Below are 22,919 nucleotides of genomic sequence, written 5' to 3' on the forward strand. Positions count from 1 at the left end.
GATTTGAACAAAATGATAAACCCATATCTCAAAATAGAGAAACAGAGAGATTAAAAATGAAGAAATAATACCTGATACTAAGAAGCTGAGACCAAGAGGTTGAGACTCAACCCATAGTGGAAAGAAAGTGAGGTGAGGAAGTAGCGGTCTGGTGATGAGGCGGTGGCCGTAGCAAGGGTTTAGAGAGGAAGACGAGTGGTGGCAATAGCTAGGGTTTGGATAGGAAAGGGTGGCAGCAACTAGGGTTTGGAGAGACAGAGCATAGAGAGAACAGAGAGATTGAAAAGTTTGAAGACCATAGAGAGAATAGAGAGGTAGCTAGGGTTTGTGTGGAAGTTTGAAGAGTTTGAAACTCTAATTTGAATGATATTGAGCCGTGGAGTGTTGAGAGTTGAGAGTTAAGACTCTAAGAGAGTCTTAAGACTTGAGACTCTAAGAATGGAGTCAAGGAAGACTGAATGTCTGAAACTCTATTTGATTTGATATTGAGCCATTTGATTTGATTTTGGCTTTGCGTGTACTCTTTAGTTAGCGTGTAAGTTTAAATTATTCAGAACTTAAAGCATAGAGGAGAGGGCAAAGGCTATACATGGGTTGTCTTATCACTTCACAGACCCAAAAAAATAATATATTTTTAAAAAAATCTGAAACTATCGATCAAGTCAGGTAATATGGGTTTTTAATTCCTTAACCCGCTACCCGAACCAACTAATTGGTTTTCGTTAAAGAAAGACTTGAATCTGACCGACCATGGGTTTCAAGTCCACCCACTGCGCCTCAAGTTGGTTTGGGTGAATCATTGAACTACTGGATACTCTCTCTCTCACACAAATAAACAGAGAAGAGGAGTGAAGCTTCTAGGTAAGGCTTTTGCTCTACCTCAGCCACAGAATCTGTTGGTGTCAAAGGTCCTATAATTGGATTGCTGGCGACCAATGTTGAGTGAAGTTTTCGGTGATCGGACCGATAACACTTGTGGCCGAAACAACGACTTCAATTTCCAACCTTCAAACATGGCATAGGTCACTAGAGCGGTGACTCCAGTCACTAAACTTTCGGCACCTGTCGATGAAACAGTGACTCCGACCACTGGACTACTAGGATCGAATGCCAGAGCAGTAGCTTCTACCATCACTAGTTGCCTAACCTACCAGATCGGTGACCTAGCCACCAAATGGGGTTAGGGAATCCACTATGTGTTTTTGTAAAATATTTTACCAATATTTTAAAGGTAAAACGTTTCTCAACTTTTTATAAAAAAATTTATGGTTAATAGAAAATATTTTTTTTAAGTTTGAGTACATTTCACCTGCAAACAAACACATGAAAAATGAGAAAATATTTTACTTCAAAACAAACAAAATACTAAGGGTATGTTTATTTGGAGGGATTTTAGGAAGATTTAAAAAATTTAGGAGAGAAAAGTGAAGAGATAGCATTTTAAGTGGTTGTTTGGTTGGGAGGGGGAAGAGAAAAAAAGTGGTGGGATACAAGTTTTTTCTCCCCACATCCACCAAAATGTTCTCCCCAAAATAAGGAGAAAACTAGGGGAGAGGTTGTGGGGGGGGGGGGGGGGAACTCAATTTAAGCTGATCAAAATGCCCATGTGCACAATGCACATAGGTTTCCTTTATTCTTTTTTTTTTTTTTTTTTTTTCTACTTCTATATTTTTTTGGCTTTAATTTTGTTTGTGTGCTCATCTTCCCTTGGCTTGTGCTATTTTAAAAAAATATTAAGTATCAAAACACAATTTTTTTTTAATAAAAATGTGTTACTTTTTTATTTTATTTAATGAAAACATAATTGTAATTTTATACCAACTTCATTTTTCATCCTCTCATTTTTTTTCTCAATCAAACAAATAAGTTTATCATTTCTCCACTTTTTCATCCTCTCAACCAAACACAAACGGGAGAACTAAATCTCTTCTATCCTCTTTCCATTTTCTATCCTTCCACTTTTCCACTCAAACCAAACAGACCCTAAAAATAAAAAAAAAATAAAAAAACATTAATTCCCTTAAATGAAAAAGACCATATTCTTGAAAATTTTCATTATAGGAAAAGCATTCATCCACAAACTTTTTGTGTGTATGAATGATAATTTCTAACACTCCTAGGGAATTACCTTGAAATTTTGCTGCAGTGAACTCGTTGAAAGGATTTTTTGTAGTTTCACATATTGTGTTAGTTAGAGAAAACCTTGTTCTTTAACAGAAAAACCATGCAGAAACAGGTTTATATAAGTGCACAAATAAGATTTTTAGAAACATCAAAAAACTAAATCAAACATCCAAAAGAAAAACAAATATTGATTATCTTGCTTCAACGAGCCTCAAGCAAGGGACATGCGACGTCTTATACAGGTTGAATTATTGTTTTGCTCAAGTGAACCTTGATTACGCTTGAGCATGACTTTAATTCACTTTGGCAAAATTATGCAATCTTCAATCCTTTGAAGGTCTTTATGGCAGTGCTCCAAACAAATTTTTACAAGAAGTAAGTTACATCCATGATATTTGATTACAAACAAATATCATAGGATTGGCTAACACTAAAATTCTAATTAACAAAGGCTTTCAACTATTTAACCACTTGCCCCTCTGTAAGAATTTGACCACATTCCATTAATTAATTTTTGTCCTTGTGTTACCGTTTGTTGCTAAGCATCTAGTTAGGTGGGGAGTGATGACACATTAACGTACTAGGTCATTACATGTAATGACCTGGATAATCGATAATCGATACTCGATCTGGAAATTCACAGCACAGGCCATGTATGGGTACAAAAAATTGTAATAAGTAACTAACCCTGAACCAGAAAGTCCAAATCCAGATGAACTTCCATTAATGGAAGTTAGCTTTGTTAACAATATATGGTCCCTTTATAATTCCACACAAAATTAATTTGCAACATACCAATCATAGCCATCCAAAATAATGGTATATATTGTAATTGTAGGTGTAAAACAGAACGAGTATATATTTATATATGTAATGCAAGTTGTGTTAACAGAAAGTTCAACACAAAAATAGCAAAATTATTCCAGAATTATCCTCTAGGATAAAAATAGAAATTCATACATAAGATGCCCTAGTTTGTAGGAGGTGATGTGGGGAAGGAGACACGGTTTCTTCGTTTCTTTCATTGGTACTATTAGCATGCACCATTGTTTTTGTCTCATCCCTTTGAGAGTCTTCCTGCCCTTCTCCAAAATCTGAACAGGTACACCCTAATTCTTCTTTCTTTCTCTGAAAAAAGAAAGAAAATGAAAAAAAACCCAAGTTGATGCTAATAAATAATGATTAGAATTGAGAAATGACTTCGATTAGATTGTATGTGGTTGTTTTCCTCACGGCTAAGATGGTGCTATTTTGTGTTGTGGATGGTATTTTATATTCTATAAACTTAAACGCATTTAACATTCATTAATTCTCTCTTCGATAGGTTTGTTGTTAATTTCTTGGTATATAAATTGTTAATATCATTTGTTTACCTTTGATTTTGTTCTCTTTGTTGCATGAATGTATGATTTAGAGGTGACTCGTTATTTGGAGGAACGGTGGGGTTTGTCCGGCACCTTTTGATGATAAACTTGGTCGGAAACTCCACCAATGTCTTCTGAATCACCTTCTCCAACAGGTTCTCCGCCTTCCCCACCATCGAATTCTCCACCTCCACCACCACCACCAGCGCCAGCACCACCACCAGCAACACCCCCACCACCAGCAACACCCCCACCATCAACATCACCCCCACCAAAATCATCACCGCCACCATCTTCACCACCTCCTCCACCGCCCACTTCTTCTCCACCACCAAAAGAATCTCCTCCACCATCACCGTCACCACCGCCGCCATCGCCAACTGCCCCTCCGCCTGATAATACGCCTTCCGCACCACCCCCACAAAATTCAAACACTAGTCCTCCTCCCCCACCTTCAAATAACAATGGTTCATCAACACCACCTTCATCTTCGCCTCCTCCGCCACCACCACCACCTCCTTCACAGGGAAATTCTTCTCGGTCACCTCCTCCTCCGCCACGACAACTCTCACCACCACACAAGCCGCCACCGCCGCCTAAAAGCTCTTCAACTTCTTCTGACGCAGTGGGGTCCGAGGATTCTTCTTCGTCCAAGCTGCCTATCATAATTGGAGTTGCGGTCGGGGCAGGGTTGTTGCTTTTAGTAATGCTTCTGCTCTTCTTGGTATGCAGAAGAAGGAAGAAGAAGGAGGAGGAGGATCAGATTCAGTACTACCCTTCTTCTCACCCATCCAAAGGTATTTAATTCTCAAGCTCTTATTCTCATGAAAGTTTTACTGCATTAAGAATTCGTTAGGATGGGACTCAATTCTTAGAGAACAAAATTCTCATGACATGAAAGAAATTTATCTCTCATATATACATTTCAAATAAAATTTGAACTGCTGCTCAAAAAAAAAAAAAAAAAAAAAAATTTGAACTTTCACCACAATTATACGGCGGGGATACGTACATTACTTATGTAATTTTAATCATTCATCTATTATTATAATAATATATATTAACGGTTTAAATTAGATAAGTATGATACATAAAATAGAGTATTTTGTAAGATTGATCTCTCATATACGTTCAAAACTAGTTGATTATTTTTTTTCCTTCAATAAGTATTGCCTCAAGAGGAGGGGAGGGGGGATGAGAGATCAAGAAACTATTGATATAATTATATCATTTTATCATTAAAAAAAATAAATAAAAGATTAATGTTATCCATATTTTATCTTTCAGGGGTTTGGGGAAGTAAGAGTTTTTTTTTAAGATGTATTAAAGTTTGAATTGGTGTTTGCTCTATTAGATTCATGAGGTTTGGATGGTTGAAAAAGACAAACATATAAATATACTAATATAGTTTAAAGCATTACCATACAGTCATCCAACCGCACATTCAACCATGTTAAAACAATAGTAATAATAGGACCACAAAATTTTTCATTACATTTTTGTACAACTTATTAAGGTGATAGTTGTAATTGAAATATCATTTTCACATATATCTACCAATAATATTTTGTTATGCACTAATTATGTCTACAATTATTAAATAAATAAAAAAAGGTTTTGAAAAGTTGAAAAACTATCCTCTCCATTGTACAAAGATTTGAAATTTTGAGAAATTTGTCTCAAAGCCAAATCCTCAAGCACACAACTTTTGTTATGTGCAGGTCATGAATATTACAACGGTCCACCTTCACCATGGACCAACGGATCCAAACCTAGCGACCACGTTGTTAACATAACTCCGCCTCCGTCAAGCCATAGAAATTGGCCATCGCCGCCTCCCCCGCCACCCCCGGCATTCAATAATAGTAGTGAGATGAGTTCTTCCAACTTCTCTGGTCCCCAACGTCCAGCATTGCCACCCCCACACCCTTCTGTGGCTCTTGGATTCAGCCAGAGCAACTTCTCCTATGATGAGCTAGCAGTTGCAACCGGGGGCTTCACTGCGGCTAACCTATTAGGTCAAGGAGGATTTGGTTACGTGCATAAAGGGGTATTACCAAATGGGAAAGAGATCGCGGTCAAGAGTCTCAAATCGGGTAGTGGACAAGGAGAGCGAGAGTTTCAAGCCGAGGTTGAGATTATTAGCCGTGTCCATCATCGCCACCTTGTGTCACTTGTTGGGTATTGCATTTCTGGAGGAAGAAAGATGTTGGTTTATGAATTTGTTCCCAATGGCAACCTTGATCAGCACCTTCATGGTATGCTTTATAGTACTGATAGTCCCATTAATTAATGTTAGTTTATTTTGGTTAATGTTATATCATATTTTTAGTCATTATAAATACATTTGCAAGGTACATCTTTAACGATTTTTCTGTTGAAATCATGTGCAGGGAAGGGTGTCCCAACCATGGATTGGGCTACCAGAATTAAAATCGCATTAGGAGCAGCCAAAGGGCTTGCTTACCTGCATGAAGATTGTAAGTGACTTTTACATTAGCCTCTTACTCTTAAAATTATCGACTGCATTTCGTTCTCACATAAAAGTGAACCCCATATGTTTTATCCTAAGAAACCCCTCATATGGATACTAGGAAATGGATCAATTTTATAGTTGAGATTAAATATTATGAATCTAAAAGTGTATTTAATGTCATATATTTGATAATACTTTTTTCACTTAGGTTGTGTTTGGCATTGATAGCTTTTTTTTACTATTTAGCTTATTTTTGCTATTATTCATGAGTCTCATTGCACTTTTTAGTACTATTCATGGGTTTTACTATATTTTTTCAGCTACCTTTTAACTTTATTTATAGTATTTTCAGCAAAAAATTTTCAATTTCAGTTAAATAAACTATTCTCAAATATACTCATAATCTCTCATATTAATTTGCTTGATACATGTAGGTCACCCTCGCATTATCCACCGGGACATTAAAGCTTCCAATATCCTACTTGACGATAATTTTGAAGCCAAGGTATGCGCGATATTGCTACATTTATTGCCTTAGTCCATATAAAAATATCATGCAAAGAAAAGAGAAGATTCTTCTCGTGTATGATGATATTAATAATTGTCTGTGAATTAAGCAAAGCTATGTGCAATATTGTTAAATTTAACGCTGTATTAATGTTATTGTATCTGTTAATTGTTATCAACTGATTGATGTAAGTTGATTCATGACTTAATCAGGTGGCGGATTTCGGATTGGCAAAGCTAACTCAAGACAACTATACTCATGTGTCTACTCGCGTCATGGGAACATTTGGGTAAATTCTTAATAAAGATAAAAATCATTTTTGGAACTACCACTTTCCTTTACAATTTACGTTCATTTTGAAAACATTTAAGGGATAAAATTTTCACCAACACCAAATACAACCTCAGTATAGATTATAGAATGAAAATTGATAGTAATTTGTTGACTTGGGATTATCATTTTATCTACAAATGCAGGTATTTGGCTCCTGAGTATGCGTCAAGTGGCAAGCTAACTGAGAAATCTGATGTTTTCTCGTTTGGCGTTATGCTGTTGGAACTGATAACTGGAAGGCGTCCTGTGGATCCCTCCGGGGACATGGAGGACAGCTTAGTAGACTGGGTTTGAACGCTCCCCTTAACAGAAAAGCATTTAGCTATTTTTCTAATGCGTGCTTTTATAACAAAGTGATGCTAAGTACAATACAAATTAATTTTATTACCTCTAAGTCTTACAAACTGTTGTGTCATCCAATTACAAAAAAGTAATTAACTCCGTTGTTTTCATATTGTTTGGTTTATGTATCAACAGGCCAGACCAATTTGTGCCCGAGCAATGCAGGACGGGAACTATGACGAGCTGGCAGACCGTCTTATGGAGGACAATTATGTCCCCCAGGAAATGGCACGCATGGTGGCATGTGCTGCTGCAAGCATAAGGCATTCTTCAAGAAGGCGACCCAAAATGAGCCAGGTATGTATATATATACATATATGAATGTGTACTTGTAAACAAGTTCAAGAATGGGACCTTCTAGGCCTTACTCTATCCTAATAGCAACCTGAATTCAATTTGCACTTAGATTTACTTTTTCTTTCATGTTCAATTCAAGATTCTGACATGGTTCTTTCTTATCTGTCCCAATTGTTGTCAGTTTATACTGTCTACATAACTTCAATTGGTTTCTTTTGCTCATATCCTTCACATTGTACAATTTTTTTTCTTTTTAATTTTCTGTATTAGGCTTATTCAACATTTGTAACCACAGACTAGCAATATTTTAACTACTCACATTAATGTTACATCAATTTGAGTTAACTGATATGGAAAGGATTGGTATTGATGAAATATTTATGGAACAGATTGTACGTACCTTGGAAGGCGATGCCTCACATGAAGACTTGACTGATGGAATGAGAGGTAGCAGCAGTGGATTCTTTGGCTCTAGTAGCTCTGAATATGATGCTGGCTCATACAGCGCAGACATGAAGAAGATTAAGAAGGTGGCACCGAACAATAACAGCCAGGAATATGCGAGCAGTGAATATGGTGCAACAAGCGAGTATGGGCTCAATCCTTCCTCCTCAAGCAGCAGTGGTCGCTCTAGCAAGGCACAGTCACAGATTAAACATTAACTTTCAAAATAATAGACGATAAAGTGTGATCCTTTTGGAGTCCAGACTCTCCAAAATTGGGGTTACCAGTAACATGCTATTCTTTGTCAAAATGATGGTAAAATGTCAGATACATCGAAGGCTCTAACCAATGTTCAAGACTTAACATTCAGCATTGCATCATGAGTCGTGCGGGTTTCGTAACTTCAGCTGTTTATTAGTGAACTTGTTAGTGAATACTGTTTACTTTACATTGTCATGTTTTGTTGCCATGATCATTAATGGAATTGTTTGTTTGTGTCGACTACTGATACTGAACCTTATGTAAAACAATGTATTTGGAGGTAGCTTATTTATGTACTAAGATATATAAGATGATTGATATAAATGTGGTTTGGAATTGGTGAGCAATTTTGAGACAGATGGGGCTTGTCTGGTTTGGCTTTTGGAAGGATTGAAAAGTGCTTTTATAAAACTCCTTAAAAAGCTTTAAGGAGGTCCTTACTGAAAATAGCTGTAAGACTAGCTCTAGATTGAGTTCACTATTCATGAATTCAATATTCACTGGAATTTTGCCAAATACTCAAAACGCTAAAGAGCTTTTCAGTTAAACCTCTATATTGCAAAAGCTGTACCAGTAGCACACTACAGTTAATGAGCAATACTCTTTAAAGGTTAACCATTTGAATATGGATTGTCACCAATTAGTCCTATACAAATTTGGAAGCTGCTGCTGAAGAATTGCAAGATCATGAAGGGAGTATTTTCTTCTAGTCTATTGAGAAAAATGCCATCAAAAGTTTGACATATATAGGTCTTCTGTTAAAGGCTGAAAATTATTAAAGGCTGGCTTTTCTGTACATTAGTTGTTAAACAATTTGGATTTAATCTTGCTCAAACCAAAACTAAAGAAGGATAAAGAGGCAGATGTGGTTGTGCATTTCGTCAACAAGGATGAAGAGGCTTCTATTCTTCTTATTGGAGCATTTTTTTAGGGTGGAAACTTTTTCCCATGGTGTAAGACAAGCTCTATGATCAACATCTGTTGTTTTGCTTATCCTATACTAGCCGTTGGTTCTTACGGAACTTAAATTGCAGTTCATATAAATATATATATATATATATATATATTTATATTCTCTGTTACACTTTTACCATGATGATTGTCAATTGATCACAAGTGAATTTCAGTAGTTGCAATTGTATTATCCAAAATTTTGAGCCATCTGTTGCATCAGCTTCAGCTTTAACTTTTAGCTTTTAGTTTTTAATTTTTATGTACAACTTTTTAAAACTTTACATTTTTCCCTTTTTTCTCACTTTTTCAAATTTTTTTCAAAATACAGCACACTTTTAGCAAAAAAAAATTCAGTAAAAAGCTAGATAAACGGTTCCCAAACAAGTATGTCTCATGAAGGAGATGCCACTAGTTAATCTCCCTTTCTCCTCTCCTTGGAACCAAACCTTTTTTTTTTTTTTTAAAGGCCATCCTTAAAATATGTGCTTATTGTACTAAATCCAATCCCCCCCTCCCTCCCCCAAGAACTAGGTTGAACCTTTTGCAGTTTGGTGCATTTCCCAGCTCTTCAAAACAACATTTGCACACAATCCATATGCAGGCAAAGATTGGGTCCAATACTCCATTACAATAAATCTAAGCCAAGGCCTTCATATTTTAAAAATAGTAATAGAGGTGACATTTTTGGTTTGTTAAGGTGTAGTTGTCGTCCTACAAATATATATTTTGGGACGAATATGTAGAAGTGAATCATATGATAGTTTGTAATTGCTTTGACAAATTTGTCTAGAGATGATTCATTTTGATTAATTTGATTAAAAAAAGAAATCTAAGAGTATACATAGTGTGCATTTGGCATCAACTTATTTAGTTTTTTTTTACTGAAAGTGTGCTAAAATATATTTGTACTTTAAAAATGTGAGAAAAAAAAAGATTTTAAAAACTGTACATAAAAGTTAAATACTGAACTAATACTGTAGGTTCTAGGAAAATTAAGGCCCAAGCCCACTAAGAACAATGATGCATTGTCCTTCAAACTAAATCCAAACAATAAAATTTTTACAAAGAGTGGGAAAAAAGCTCAGGTGCAATCCAAAACTAAGCACAAGTTTAAGGCCGAAGAATACATAGTAATAGAGAGAAGTAATTCAAGTATTTATTAAGAATAGTACTCCCCTTGGGTTTGTTCGAAGGTTGGGCTCTTATGCATGAACCTTCCAGACCTTACACAAAATTTCCCCTGTTTATCTTTCTCTCTCCATCTTTTAGGAAAAAATGTTCAACCCCCTATCTAGGAGGTCCCCCTCCCTTATATATCTTTCCTTCTTACATCTCAGCCCTCCACCTGTGTGCCTCATGGCTATTCTCAAGATACTTGTCACATCAGGGTTCTTTTGAAGGTGGTAGAAGAGGTTGCTAACTGTGAAATTAATGTGCATTGATAATAGCTTAATTTTGCATATTTGTATTATTGTTAGAAAGCATTATCATACTTACTTTGAGGTAATTCGTGCATTTTATATTTGGTTTTGGAATAATGCTAAATAATCAATTTTGTGCTTAATTGAACTTTATTGTGTGAATTTGTCTTTTGTAGGAGAATGGAATTAAATAAGTGAATTTGTGCAAAGAAAAAAGCTAATTGACTTTACTTTTACAAGGGCCATGATGAAGTTAAAGAAGGTTAAACCAATTAAATTTAAGTCCAATTAGAGTAGGGAATCAAAGGAAATTTGTATCAAATCAAAATCCAATTCGAATTAGGATTCTAGCCTGCACATCAGTTAGTATTTTTGGCATAACTTTCTGCTCAGATGTCCAATTGAGATGATTCAAGTTAAGCTGGAAAGTTAACTTAATGGGCTACAATTTTGTAATTTAACAAAAGTCCAAATTCTGACATTATATGGGCCAAAATTGTCGGTTAAGTGAAACCTAAAAATCTGAGATTTTCTTCAAATGAGAATTCAACTTGTAATAGGATTCCTTTACCTATTTAAAGGCTTTTTAAGGCAAAATTCAGGGATTTTCTTCAAATGAAAATTCAACTTGTAATAGGATTCCTTTACATATTTAAAGGCTCTTTAAGGCAAAATTCAGGGAGGCTAGTGCTAGGGCTGAATGTATAGAGAGTTGCAGCTACCTCTTCCATGACAGTTAGATTTAATTATTTTTCTAGTTTAATGTTTAGTATTCTATTCTTGTGTTTTATTTCAATTACTATAAGTAGCTAAATTTATAATTAGGGTTGAGGATGAAACCTTGTTAAGGATTATCAGTAATATTTATGTGATTTGATTTTTCCCACAATAATTGTTCCTTAATGATTTAAATTGTTCTTACTTCATTTCAATTGACTAAGATGAGATTCTAGATATGAGTTCAATCAAAAATCACTGTTCAGGTGTCGCTTCCTCATTAATGTAGCTGATAAGGTTGTTGCAGGGCATTCAATGCGAAGAGAGGAGGTATACCTTTCCAAGAAGCTTCCTCCCTCCATCTTTGCCCCCCCTTAAGGTCCTTTCTCTTCTCCACAGGCTTTCATGAAACAATATCCTGTATCCCTTCTCATCCTCGGGTCGGTGAAGTCTTCAGGGCAGATACACTTCTATGGGTGGGATTATATGAGATATTTCGTGTTCTAGTCCTCTTCAGTCCTCGAACTCCCACAAATACCAAATAAAGATAGTATCTTGCAATTTAAAATTTACTATTAGTTTTTATTTCATGAAATAAACTTCAAATTATGTGACATGATACATCCTCTTAGATTTCTAAATATTAAATCTTTACCATGAAATGGACATGATCAATTGAATCAAAAAGAATCCAACTACCTTCTAGTATTACTTTTTTCATATAGCAAAGAGATTAATGAATACTAATCTATATATATAATTAAAGCCAAAACTTAAAGAAAATTCAATTAAATTCCAAATTAGAATTCAATTGAGAGCTAATTTTTGCCATATGTCAACTTAAGTTTATTAATTTTTTTGCCAAGTGAGTTAATGAGTGCAAAATACTAATGTGGCATTTGGTACGGGGTAATGTTTTAGGATTCCTAAAAATATTTAAAAATTCTCATGTTTGATTGTAAATCACGCTAGAGAATCAGATGTCAAGGATATCTGGATTTCCCCTCAACCCCTTTTTTGTAGGAATGTGGATTCTCTTTACAGGTGGGTATCCATATTCTCAAACTTAAAAGAAATTGTATTTTTTTATAAATTGATAATTTTAACCCTTTTTCTTTATCATTTAAGAAATGGAGATAAAACATAAAACAAATCATCAATATCTTATAGACCTAAACATTGTCAGGTTGTTTTGTTATGAATTAAGCTCTTTTTAAAATTATGGTTACGAATTAATTTTTCTCCTTTTTATATCTCCTATTTGGGATTGGTTAGACGCTAAAGTAAAATAAATTATGTATTTTTATTAGCAAGATTTTTCATAAAAGTAAGAATTTAAATAGTTATTTTTGTATTGTACTTGACATTTTGAAATGTTAGACTATAATTTTAATGTATTTGTCATAATTTATAGTTTTCCTTTTTTCTTTTTCTTTTTTGTCGTTATTTATTTGGAGAAAGATTAAAAAAAAAAAAAAAAAGACTGGATATTGGATTTACAAATCTAAGAATAGTATGGGAAAAATAAATAATTTATTTAAAATTCTTTGGAATAAACTAAACGTTATAATCTCATGTTCCTAGGATGCTTATTGGATTCCTAGTTAAACCAAATATAAGAATAGTTACATTCCTAGACATCCAAATTGCAAGGGATCATATTCCCAGCAATCTAGATGCTAAGAGTAATGTGGATTACCCCATACCAAACGCCACCTAAAAGTCTAATATTGATGAACTATAAAATTTAAAAATAAATAAATAAATAAATAAATAAAAAAACCAATCACATATTACCACACAACAAAGACCATTGCACGTTCTATCTTATTAAAAATTAGAAGAAAAAAAAAATGATCATAAGTAGTATTAAAGTTAGATAAAAATTTTAACATGTTACTAATTATGTTTACTTTTTTTAAAATAATTAATTTGACTAATAATTTATATTTTATGATAAAAAATGTGTTTAATTTAAAATGCATCTATGTGTATACATAAGTTACACGCTAATAAATATTAGTTATAGTGGCAACAAGAATTGGCTTAATAATTTTTAGGGGAAATTACCCTTTTAATATCATAGTAGTTCACCCAAATTATAATCCCCCACTCCTCTCCCCTAAATTTTTGATTTGCACAATTAACCAAAGTAATTCGTGTGAAAGATTAGGAATGAAATTTTTTTCCTAATTTTAAAGACTACAACTATTTGTTTGATTGCATGTTTAAAATGATTTCTTTTAATTTTAAGATTTTTATGCAATCCTAAAGTTACTTCTACAATAACTTGAAGTTTATTTATTAAAAAAAAATCATTATTAAATTTAATATGATTTATCCAGTCTATGTATGAAAAAAATATAGCTATACCTTCAAATTGGCTCAAGAACTCATGGGACTAGAGCACTAGAGCTCACCAAACAATATTTATGTGTGTTTAGATTTTTTATTTATTTTTTTTTTTTTTATGGGATGTGTGTTTGGATCAGTTCGATGGTAAGTAGATTATTTATTTCCCAAGCCCAAATACAGAGAAGGTCCGACTAAAGTTTTTATTTTTAAATATAGTTCTTTTAAAAAAAAATTCCCCATAAATTTCTGATAAACGGGATTAGGTTTCTTACCTTTTTTTTTTTGGTAAGTTAGATTTCCCACGTTATTAAATTGGAAATTTATCTATTTTATACAATTTATTCCCTGGATTTGAAAAAAAAAAATTACCAATTTTTAGTTGAGTAATGCTATAACTAAAACTTATTTTATAACATTTTTACAAATTGTTAATATGATCAATTTCTTATTGGTTGTTATCTAAACTCACCAATAACATTATTTTTTCATTTACTAAAACTCCGTTTGGGTAAGGCTATTTGCGACTACATTTAGAGTAAGTTGCATTTTTGGCCTTTTTTTTTTTTTTTTTTTTTAAGTCTAGTGCCTTTTGCACTGTTCATGGGATTCCATGAACAGTGCAAATAGGCAAATGCACAGTAATTTCATTGATGAATAGTAATCGAAATATATTTTTTTATTGTTTTCAGTAAAATAAACAGTATTCAAACGCACACTAATAACTACTTACCACATCAATAATTTGTATTTCTAGCATTACTCTTTAGTTTCTAGCATCAACAATCAAAATATTATTTTCTTTATTTTATAAATGAGAGACATTTTCAGAATTGAAATTGATTAATGAAAGAAAAGGATATATATCACGTGTTGGCAATACAGACATTTCACACCCGAAATACAGTCCTCTGTCACCCCCGCCCGGTAGTTGGATCTTGCAAAGGGTATCAACCATCGAATCCCACGTAAATTCACTGAAAAATAGGGGCACTTCAGACATTCAATACCTCCTCATTCTTGACGTGGTGCACTTCGATTCGTGCAATATCTTCACCACTACAAATACAACAATTTCCGTCCGCACCAGATCTTAGCTCACACATTCTGAGCTTTAACTCCAAAAAAAGCCCAATTTAACATTGTGTATTACACAATACACACACACACACAGAATTCTTTACTTTCGACTTCGAGCCCTCTTCAAAGCCTTCACACACCAGAGCTCTGAGACTCGCAGAGAGAGAGAGAAATGGCTCAGCCACTAGTGAAGAAAGACGATGATCGTGACGACGAAGGTATTTGATTTCTTCGCAATGCTTCAAAATCCCTCATCTCTTTTTTCGCTTTCAGAATTGGTTTTCCCATTTCGGCCTACTGAATTGAATTCTCAATTTCCTATATAGCATCTGTTAGATCAGTGATTTAGGTTTCCAGATCCGTTTCTTCATTGCTATTTCAATTTCAAATCACGAATCAATTTTACGATATTCGAGATCAAAACTCGAAAAGGATTAGCTATTAATTGCGTAATTTAATGTTGATCTGGTTCAACCTTAGTTGATCTGATTAGTTTCGTTTTAGAGTTTTTGCTGTGCTTAAATCACAATGTTTCTAGTCAAAATTTATCAAATCTGAGTATTTTCTCTTTGCTTAGTAATTTAGATCTTATAGCTTTAGATTCTATTATGTGCGATTCAATCTCAACCGTTTAAATTGTTGTGAAAATTTACTAGCTCAAATGAGAAAACTTTGGTGTTAATTGTGTGTTGTGTTAATTTACAGCGGAGTACTCTCCGTTTCTCGGGATCGAGAAGGGTGCTGTGTTACAAGAAGCTAGGGTTTTCAATGACCCTCAGCTAGATCCTAGGAGATGCTCTCAGGTTTTTTTTTTCGCTTCGCACGGACTGAATTCTATTGCTGCACTGCATTTTGTTTTTCGGGAAAACGATCCTTATGTTTGCTGTGTTGCTTCATTTTCAGGTTATTACAAAGCTTTTGTACCTATTGAATCAGGGAGAGTCGTTCACAAAGGTAGTGTTTTTTTCCTTGGCATTTTTATTTCCTTCGAAGATCAATGCTTCTTTAACATGTTATTTGTGATTCGTTCTATTTTTCTAATGAATGAATTATTTTTGGCACGTGAATTTATTTATTATTGATAATTGCACATGCACCAGATGGATCTTGAACCTTTGGGCTTTGAGCTAGGTTGAATGTGCAGAATTATGTGATTGTATGGCTGATCCTTTCCTGATGATGTGTCTTTTTTTGGGTCAAAATTTATAGGTCGAAGCAACAGAAGTTTTCTTTGCTGTTACTAAACTTTTCCAGTCAAGAGATATAGGGTTAAGGAGAATGGTGTATTTGATGATAAAGGAGCTCTCTCCTTCTGCAGATGAGGTTACTTTCTCTAGAGATTTGTTTTATTTTGGTTTTTATGTATACCCTTTTTTTGTTTAAGGTGGTAACCGAATGGTTTATCTCTTTTATTGTAAAAAGGTTATTATTGTGACAAGCTCCCTCATGAAGGACATGAATAGCAAGACTGACATGTACCGGGCAAATGCTATTCGTGTGCTTTGTCGGATAACGGATGGAACCCTTCTAACACAGATTGAGCGTTACTTGAAACAAGCAATTGTTGACAAGAATCCAGTTGTTGCAAGTGCAGCCCTAGTTAGTGGTATTCATTTGCTCCAGGTATAATTATTATTTTTTAATAAGTAGTTATAATTGAATTGTTCTTAGTAGTCAGTTTCATATGTTTTTTCATCCTACATTGTTCCTTTTTTTTTTTAATTAACAAATTCCATTACTAATTAAAAAAAATAGTAATAAAGAAAATGTCGCACAATAAGGGATACAGTTCAAGAGAAATTTGTTGTCTCATTTTTCTTTTGGCCAGACAAACCCGGAGATTGTGAAGAGGTGGAGTAATGAGGTTCAGGAAGCTGTTCAATCAAGGGCGGCCCTTGTACAGTTTCATGCACTGGCTTTGCTGCATCAGGTATGCTGAATTATTGCTTTGATTTATGTTCAGGGTTGTATTGAGATAGTAGAGTCTGTTGGTAGATTAAAACCAAATGTCTAGTGATTTGATCACATGGTTATCAAAGTAATTACTTGCTTTATTAGGTAAACAGTTGGTTGTAAGAGACATCTATCTTATAGTACCTGTTTATTTGCTCCTTTTTTCCTTTAATATTTTTATTTATTAAAGAAATAAAATAAGATAGATAAATACTTATAAAAAAATAAAATAAGATTGATAAATGGTTGGGTGTTATAAATTATTTGTCTTTGCATGCCTAGATTAGATGTGTGCAAGTGTAAAATGTAATTTTCATGGTTGTTTGTGGGCTATATAACCCCGGGATTTTAAACTTGCAGATAAGGCAGAATGATCGACTGGCTGTAAGCAAGTTGGTTACCAGCTTGACAAGAGGAACTGTTCGCTCTCCTTTGGCCCAATGTCTCTTAATTCGTTATACTAGTCAGGTTTATATCTGCTCTCTAATGTTTTTCAATGTTTGGATCTCTTCTTCTTGTTTTTTTCCCCCCATCTTTATCAAATATTCCATGTGCAGGTTATCCGTGAGTCAGGCAGCACACAAACAGGGGACCGTCCTTTTTATGATTTTCTTGAGGGTTGCCTGCGCCACAAGGCTGAAATGGTGATTTTTGAGGCTGCCAGAGCAATCACAGAGCTCAATGGTGTCACAAGTAGAGAATTGACTCCAGCAATTACTGTTCTTCAACTCTTTTTAAGCTCTTCCAAGCCAGTGTTGAGATTTGCTGCTGTCCGCACTTTGAACAAGGTTTGCTGTTTTTCTCTGCTCCTATAAATTATTCATCTGCACTTCTAAGTATTTTCCCCTTTTTTCTAATGTCTTTGTTGGTCACATGAATACCCAAAAAAAAGGGGAAAAAAGTTGCTGCGTTGGGAGGGATGTTGTTTTCTTGTGTAATTTTGTGGGTAGATTACATAAAATTTAATAAATAAATAAAAAGACATGAAGTTCTACTGATAATTATCAACTTGAAGAGATAAGCAATCACATTTTTTATTTTTTATTTGGTAAGTTACACATGCACGTAGTGGTCCTAAAACCACAATGTCATTCTTCACCCAATCTTGTGGGAGGAGGAAGTCTATTTTGAGCTAGAGATATTTAATTACGTTATTTTAAAATCTCAACTCCATTGCTTATCTTATCATGGTTATTCCATTTATGTGGAGTTTAACTTGATGTATCCTTTTCCAAAGATGTTAATATAATTTTGAAATTATTGTAGGTGGCAATGACACATCCAATGGCTGTCACCAACTGCAACATTGATATGGAGAGTTTAATTTCTGATCAGAACCGAAGCATTGCCACTCTTGCCATCACCACACTTTTGAAGACAGGAAATGAATCAAGTGTGGACCGCCTCATGAAGCAAATAACAAATTTTATGTCAGATATTGCCGATGAGTTCAAAATTGTTGTAGTGGAAGCCATAAGATCGTTGTGTTTGAAGTTTCCATTGAAGTACAGATCTCTGTGAGTGATAGATTACATGCTTTATGTTACTTTTTTAGAAATTTAGGTTTTATTTGATGCACCTGTTATTTGGACATATTGTTGAGTACTTTTTCTTCAGTAATCTAGACTCATGTTATCTGATCTCTCTCTCTCTCTCTCTCTCTCTCTCTCTCTCTCTCTAAGGATGAACTTCCTAAGCAATATCCTCAGAGAGGAAGGAGGATTTGAGTACAAAAAAGCAATCGTGGATTCAATTGTGATCCTCATAAGAGATATTCCTGATGCAAAAGAGAGTGGGTTGCTTCATCTCTGCGAGTTCATTGAAGATTGTGAATTCACCTATCTTTCCACACAGGTGGCATTGTACTTCATTATCATTTGCTACACAATGAGCCCTTGGCTATTCTTCTCTCATCTAACCTCAATTAAATTTCATTTGATCTGAATGTTATTAGATTCTCCATTTTCTGGGGATTGAAGGGCCAAAAACTTCAGATCCCAGCAAATATATACGGTACATTTACAATCGAGTACATCTTGAAAATGCAACAGTTCGGGCCAGTGCTGTGAGCACATTGGCAAAGTTTGGTGCTCTGGTTGATTCATTGAAGGTATTACTTACCTGACTTTTGCTCATAAATGACTTGTATTGGTTGGACTGTTAGTGATGTATGCTTGACATATTCCTTTTCAGCCCCGCATATTTGTTCTGTTGAGACGATGCCTATTTGACAGTGATGACGAGGTGAGTTTATAATGGCTCAATTTCTTAGGTTTTTCTATGTTTTTTTTTCTCTCCAGCATGTGGCATACTTTGTTCCTTTGTATTTTTAGTTTGTAAAATTTTTGTATTGTTTTTGCATCTGTTCATGTCCTTTTTTAACTTATCAAATAAGATTTTCTGTTATTTTTGTTCTTGTTTTGTATAATATTGAACCTATCAGAACTTGTGTCCTTTAGATTATATCAAATGGCTATATATGCTGACATTTCCACAGGTTCGTGATAGAGCAACACTTTATATTAATACCCTTGGAGGTGATGGTTCAGTTGTTGAAACTGACAAAGATGTTAAGGACTTCCTCTTTGGGTCACTGGATCTCCCACTGGCCAATTTGGAGACAAGTTTGAAAACTTATGTATGTGTTCTCCAGTTTCTTTTTACTTATGTGCTGATAAGATCATTATCTAATGTGTTTAAAATGGGTACAGGAGCCTTCAGAAGAACCTTTTGACATTAACTCTGTACCCAAGGAGATCAAGTCTCAACCACTAGCAGAGAAGAAAGCTCCAGGTAAAAAGCCTACTGGATTGGGTGCTCCACCAGCTGCACCTGTATCCACTGTGGATGCTTATGAAAAGCTGCTCTCCTCTATTCCTGAGTTTGCAAACTTTGGGAAGCTTTTTAAGGTACTATGACCACGTTTTCTTTTTATCAGTTCTTTACTACTTATGTTTCGGAGTTTCTGATTTGGGATTATTTGTGTTTCTTGTTTGTACCAGTCTTCTGCACCTGTTGAGCTGACTGAAGCAGAAACAGAATACTCTGTGAATGCCGTGAAGCATATCTTTGATAGCAATGTGGTGTTCCAATACAACTGCACAAATACTATTCCTGATCAACTACTAGAAAATGTATTACTATTTTATTGAAAGCAGAACTTAATGTTATTAATTCTATTTGGGAATCCCATCTTATCTGGTATTCATCTTCCTATCAGGTGACTGTCATCGTGGATTCTTCGGAAGCAGAGGAATTCGCTGAAGTTTTATCCAAGCCTATTAGATCTCTGCCATATGATACACCTGGACAGACCTTCGTGGCATTTGAGAAGCCAGAGGGAGTCCCAGCTGTGGGCAAATTTTCAAATATGTTGAAATTCATTGTTAAAGAGGTACAAGTACTCCCATTACTCATGAAAATGCTTGGCATCTCTCTCCCCCTCTTGTTGCTTTAAAAAATATTATTGCTGCCTCTAAAATTAAGTCTGATATTTATTATCTAGTAACATCATATTGGTTTTATTTTCTTTCCTTGTAGAATTTATGGGCTTTATGTGCTAATTTCATTTAATCAAAAACATAGAAAATGATCTCATAAATTTTGCTTTGTGAAGACTCAAGAAGCTTATTTTCTAGTGGTTGTTGATAGCTGTAGATCTTTAGTCTTAGTATCCTACTTTGTTTGGTTAAAACAACACCTTGTGCAGTATCTGAGGTTGTTTCCATCCATAGATTCTTTAATTTATCATGATCAAAATGAGAGCAGAAAGTTTATAGCGTGTTTGAAGGATGGGATATGGAAAATTTATATCAATCATTAACATATCATAGCTGTTTTATTAACTTATGCATTTGGCAATACTATTAGGTTGATCCAACCACTGGTGAGACAGAGGATGATGGTGTTGAAGATGAATACCAGCTAGAGGACCTGGAGGTTGTAGCAGCTGATTACATGTTGAAAGTGGGGGTCTCCAATTTCAGAAATGCATGGGAAAGCATGGGTGATGACTTTGAGCGGGTAGATGAATATGGCCTTGGCCCAAGGGAGAGCTTGGCTGAAGCTGTAAGTGCTGTGATCAACCTTCTTGGCATGCAGCCCTGTGAGGTATGTAAATAGTTGGGATTTTATACTTCGCATTATCATTTGCTCATAATGGAACATGTCAGAGTTATAACAATCTCATAGTCATTGTTATGGGATTAGCTGATGATATGAGCTTTTCTATGGTGGCACAAAAAATATGAGATAATAATTAACACCATGTTTGGGAGTTCATAAACAAAAGAAATGAAAGATTGTAGGAAGTTTATAAAAGAAAGAATGGAAAGGAAAGAACTATAAAATTTTACAATTTTTATTTCTGTTTTAATTGAAATAGGGGACAAAAAATGTAACTTCCGCTCAATTAATGAGGGAAACATGGGTAGAAAACCCTAGAATGCATATAGTGAAACGGAATGGAACAGGGGAACAACAGGGTCTTCCATTTCCATCCCTTCCTTTCCTCTCCACAAAGTGCTCCCAAAATTGCATCTGGTTTGTTAAAGAACATCTACCAGATATGTTGGCCATGACATGTTTAGAATTTGGATATGTTTTAATGGTCCTCCAGTGTTAAGTAGTGTCTCTTAAGTTTTCTGAGTACTTTATATTATGGCAATGCTTAACTTCACCACCATGGCTGGCCACATCATGACAAGCTGAGGCTTTAGTTTCATATCTCCCTTTTGTTTCCTCTGCTGTCCATTGGGGTGTAAGTCAGTTCCTTTTTGAGCAACCACATCAGCTCTTGCAAAGTCTTGCAAAATACAAAAAGTAGCTTATTTTACACGTTTTGGCCCAAATAACACCCACATCAGTGGGTGTAAAATTATGCATAAATGTACAAGTGCTACAGTAACCGTGTATATGCATAAATGCACAATTGCTACAGTAACCGTGCATATATACACGGTTACTGTATCTTCTATACATTATTTTAGTATTATTTATCTCCTCTCACATTCTCTCTTCCACTTTCTCTCTCTTCAACTCATAAAAATATTATTTATATAAAATTTAGTGTATAATAGATGAACTGATGTGGGTGTTTTGTAAAAATAATGGTGTAAAATAGAAAATGTAGGTTTTTTGTGTAAAATAGACGGAATCTTTTAGAAGAGCTGATGCGGTTGTTCTAAGAAAGAAAATTGTGTACTGCAATTTGTCTAACTGCAATTTTTTCCCGAAGAAGCTGATGTAATTAATCTCCCATTTATTTATTTATTGATTGTGTTGTTCAGGGCACAGAGGCAGTCCCAAACAATTCGAGATCACACTCTTGCCTCTTATCTGGTGTTTATATAGGCAATGTGAAGGTGCTTGCGCGAATCTCCTTTGGGGTTGATGGTCCAAAGGATGTGGCAATGAAATTGGCAGTCAGATCTGAGGATGAAGGTGTCAGTGATGCCATTCACGAGATTGTGGCTAGCGGCTAGAATATTTTACAAATTTTGTTTATATTCAAATAACTTGCCCTTTTTCTTTTTCTTTTTCTTTTTGTTTACTGAAAATTCAAATTATTTTGCCTGCAGCTAGAGCGGCTGCTTGTAACAACATACTTCTAAAGTGCAAGGTTTTCCGTAAATTTTTGCAGGATAATCTTAGATCTTTAAACCCTTTATGTTATTGGTGTTATTTCCATAATCATATTAGCTATAATCATAGCCGTACGAAGGTTGCGTTTGGCATTAACTTAAAAAATCAGTTTTTTTTATTATTTAGTTTATTTTTACTATTATTTATGGATTTTATTACACTTTTGAATACTATTCATAAATCTCATTGTACTATTTCAGCTATTTCTTAGCTTTATTTACAATACTTTCGTCAAAAAAAATTTAATTGCAACTAAATAAGTTGTTTTCAAACATATTCTAACTAAATTTAAATTTACTGTTGCACGAGAGTAACCCTTTGACTATGATTACTTATGAAACCTTCTGACCAAGTTAAAAACAAGAAAGAATACGAGGTGCATGAGCACTTGAATGGTAAATCTGGCGCGCGGAGAATTAGGCTAGGTTTGGTTTAGCTAAAACCATCAGTCAATTTCCAAATTATGTCCCCACCTTAAGTTTATTTGTTTGGTTTAGTTTTTGTTCTCAGTTCTTATAACTTATTACTCAAAAAATTAAGTTAAATTTGTGGAAATTGAAAATACATTTCATAATTTTTCAAGCTATAAGAATTGTTTTACAGTGGCAAACTTGTAAAAAAACAAAAAAAAAACCAAATCGCTGAGACCC

The 22,919-nt window shown here is 34.5% G+C and overlaps 2 protein-coding genes across 3 annotated transcripts; both read left to right on the forward strand.

Annotated features, from left to right (window-relative positions):
- Nucleotides 1-3,081: 3,081 nt before the first annotated feature.
- LOC115967791 (proline-rich receptor-like protein kinase PERK7) lies at nt 3,082-8,487 on the forward strand. 2 transcript variants are annotated; one of them, XM_031086934.1, is made up of 9 exons: nt 3,082-3,226; nt 3,539-4,285; nt 5,210-5,746; nt 5,882-5,968; nt 6,399-6,469; nt 6,685-6,761; nt 6,949-7,093; nt 7,283-7,444; nt 7,834-8,487. In XM_031086934.1, the coding sequence occupies exons 2-9, from the start codon at nt 3,616-3,618 to the stop codon at nt 8,104-8,106; spliced, it is 2,022 nt and encodes a 673-aa protein (XP_030942794.1). In that variant the 5' UTR covers nt 3,082-3,226; nt 3,539-3,615; the 3' UTR covers nt 8,107-8,487. The 2 variants fall into 2 exon arrangements, with proteins under 2 accessions (XP_030942794.1, XP_030942796.1); XM_031086936.1 differs by lacking the exon at nt 3,082-3,226 and adding an exon at nt 3,238-3,389.
- Nucleotides 8,488-14,733: 6,246 nt separating this feature from the next.
- Nucleotides 14,734-22,335, forward strand: LOC115967790 (coatomer subunit gamma). The gene is made up of 18 exons (XM_031086933.1): nt 14,734-14,891; nt 15,379-15,476; nt 15,577-15,627; nt 15,883-15,996; nt 16,096-16,296; nt 16,502-16,603; nt 16,987-17,094; nt 17,184-17,414; nt 17,893-18,143; nt 18,309-18,480; nt 18,581-18,736; nt 18,820-18,870; nt 19,124-19,264; nt 19,338-19,535; nt 19,629-19,760; nt 19,847-20,020; nt 20,497-20,736; nt 21,915-22,335. The coding sequence occupies exons 1-18, from the start codon at nt 14,846-14,848 to the stop codon at nt 22,107-22,109; spliced, it is 2,661 nt and encodes an 886-aa protein (XP_030942793.1). The 5' UTR covers nt 14,734-14,845; the 3' UTR covers nt 22,110-22,335.
- Nucleotides 22,336-22,919: the final 584 nt, after the last annotated feature.

Source organism: Quercus lobata, chromosome 11 (genome assembly GCF_001633185.2).
Source record: "Quercus lobata isolate SW786 chromosome 11, ValleyOak3.0 Primary Assembly, whole genome shotgun sequence".
In the NCBI taxonomy this organism is placed as follows: Eukaryota; Viridiplantae; Streptophyta; class Magnoliopsida; order Fagales; family Fagaceae; genus Quercus; species Quercus lobata.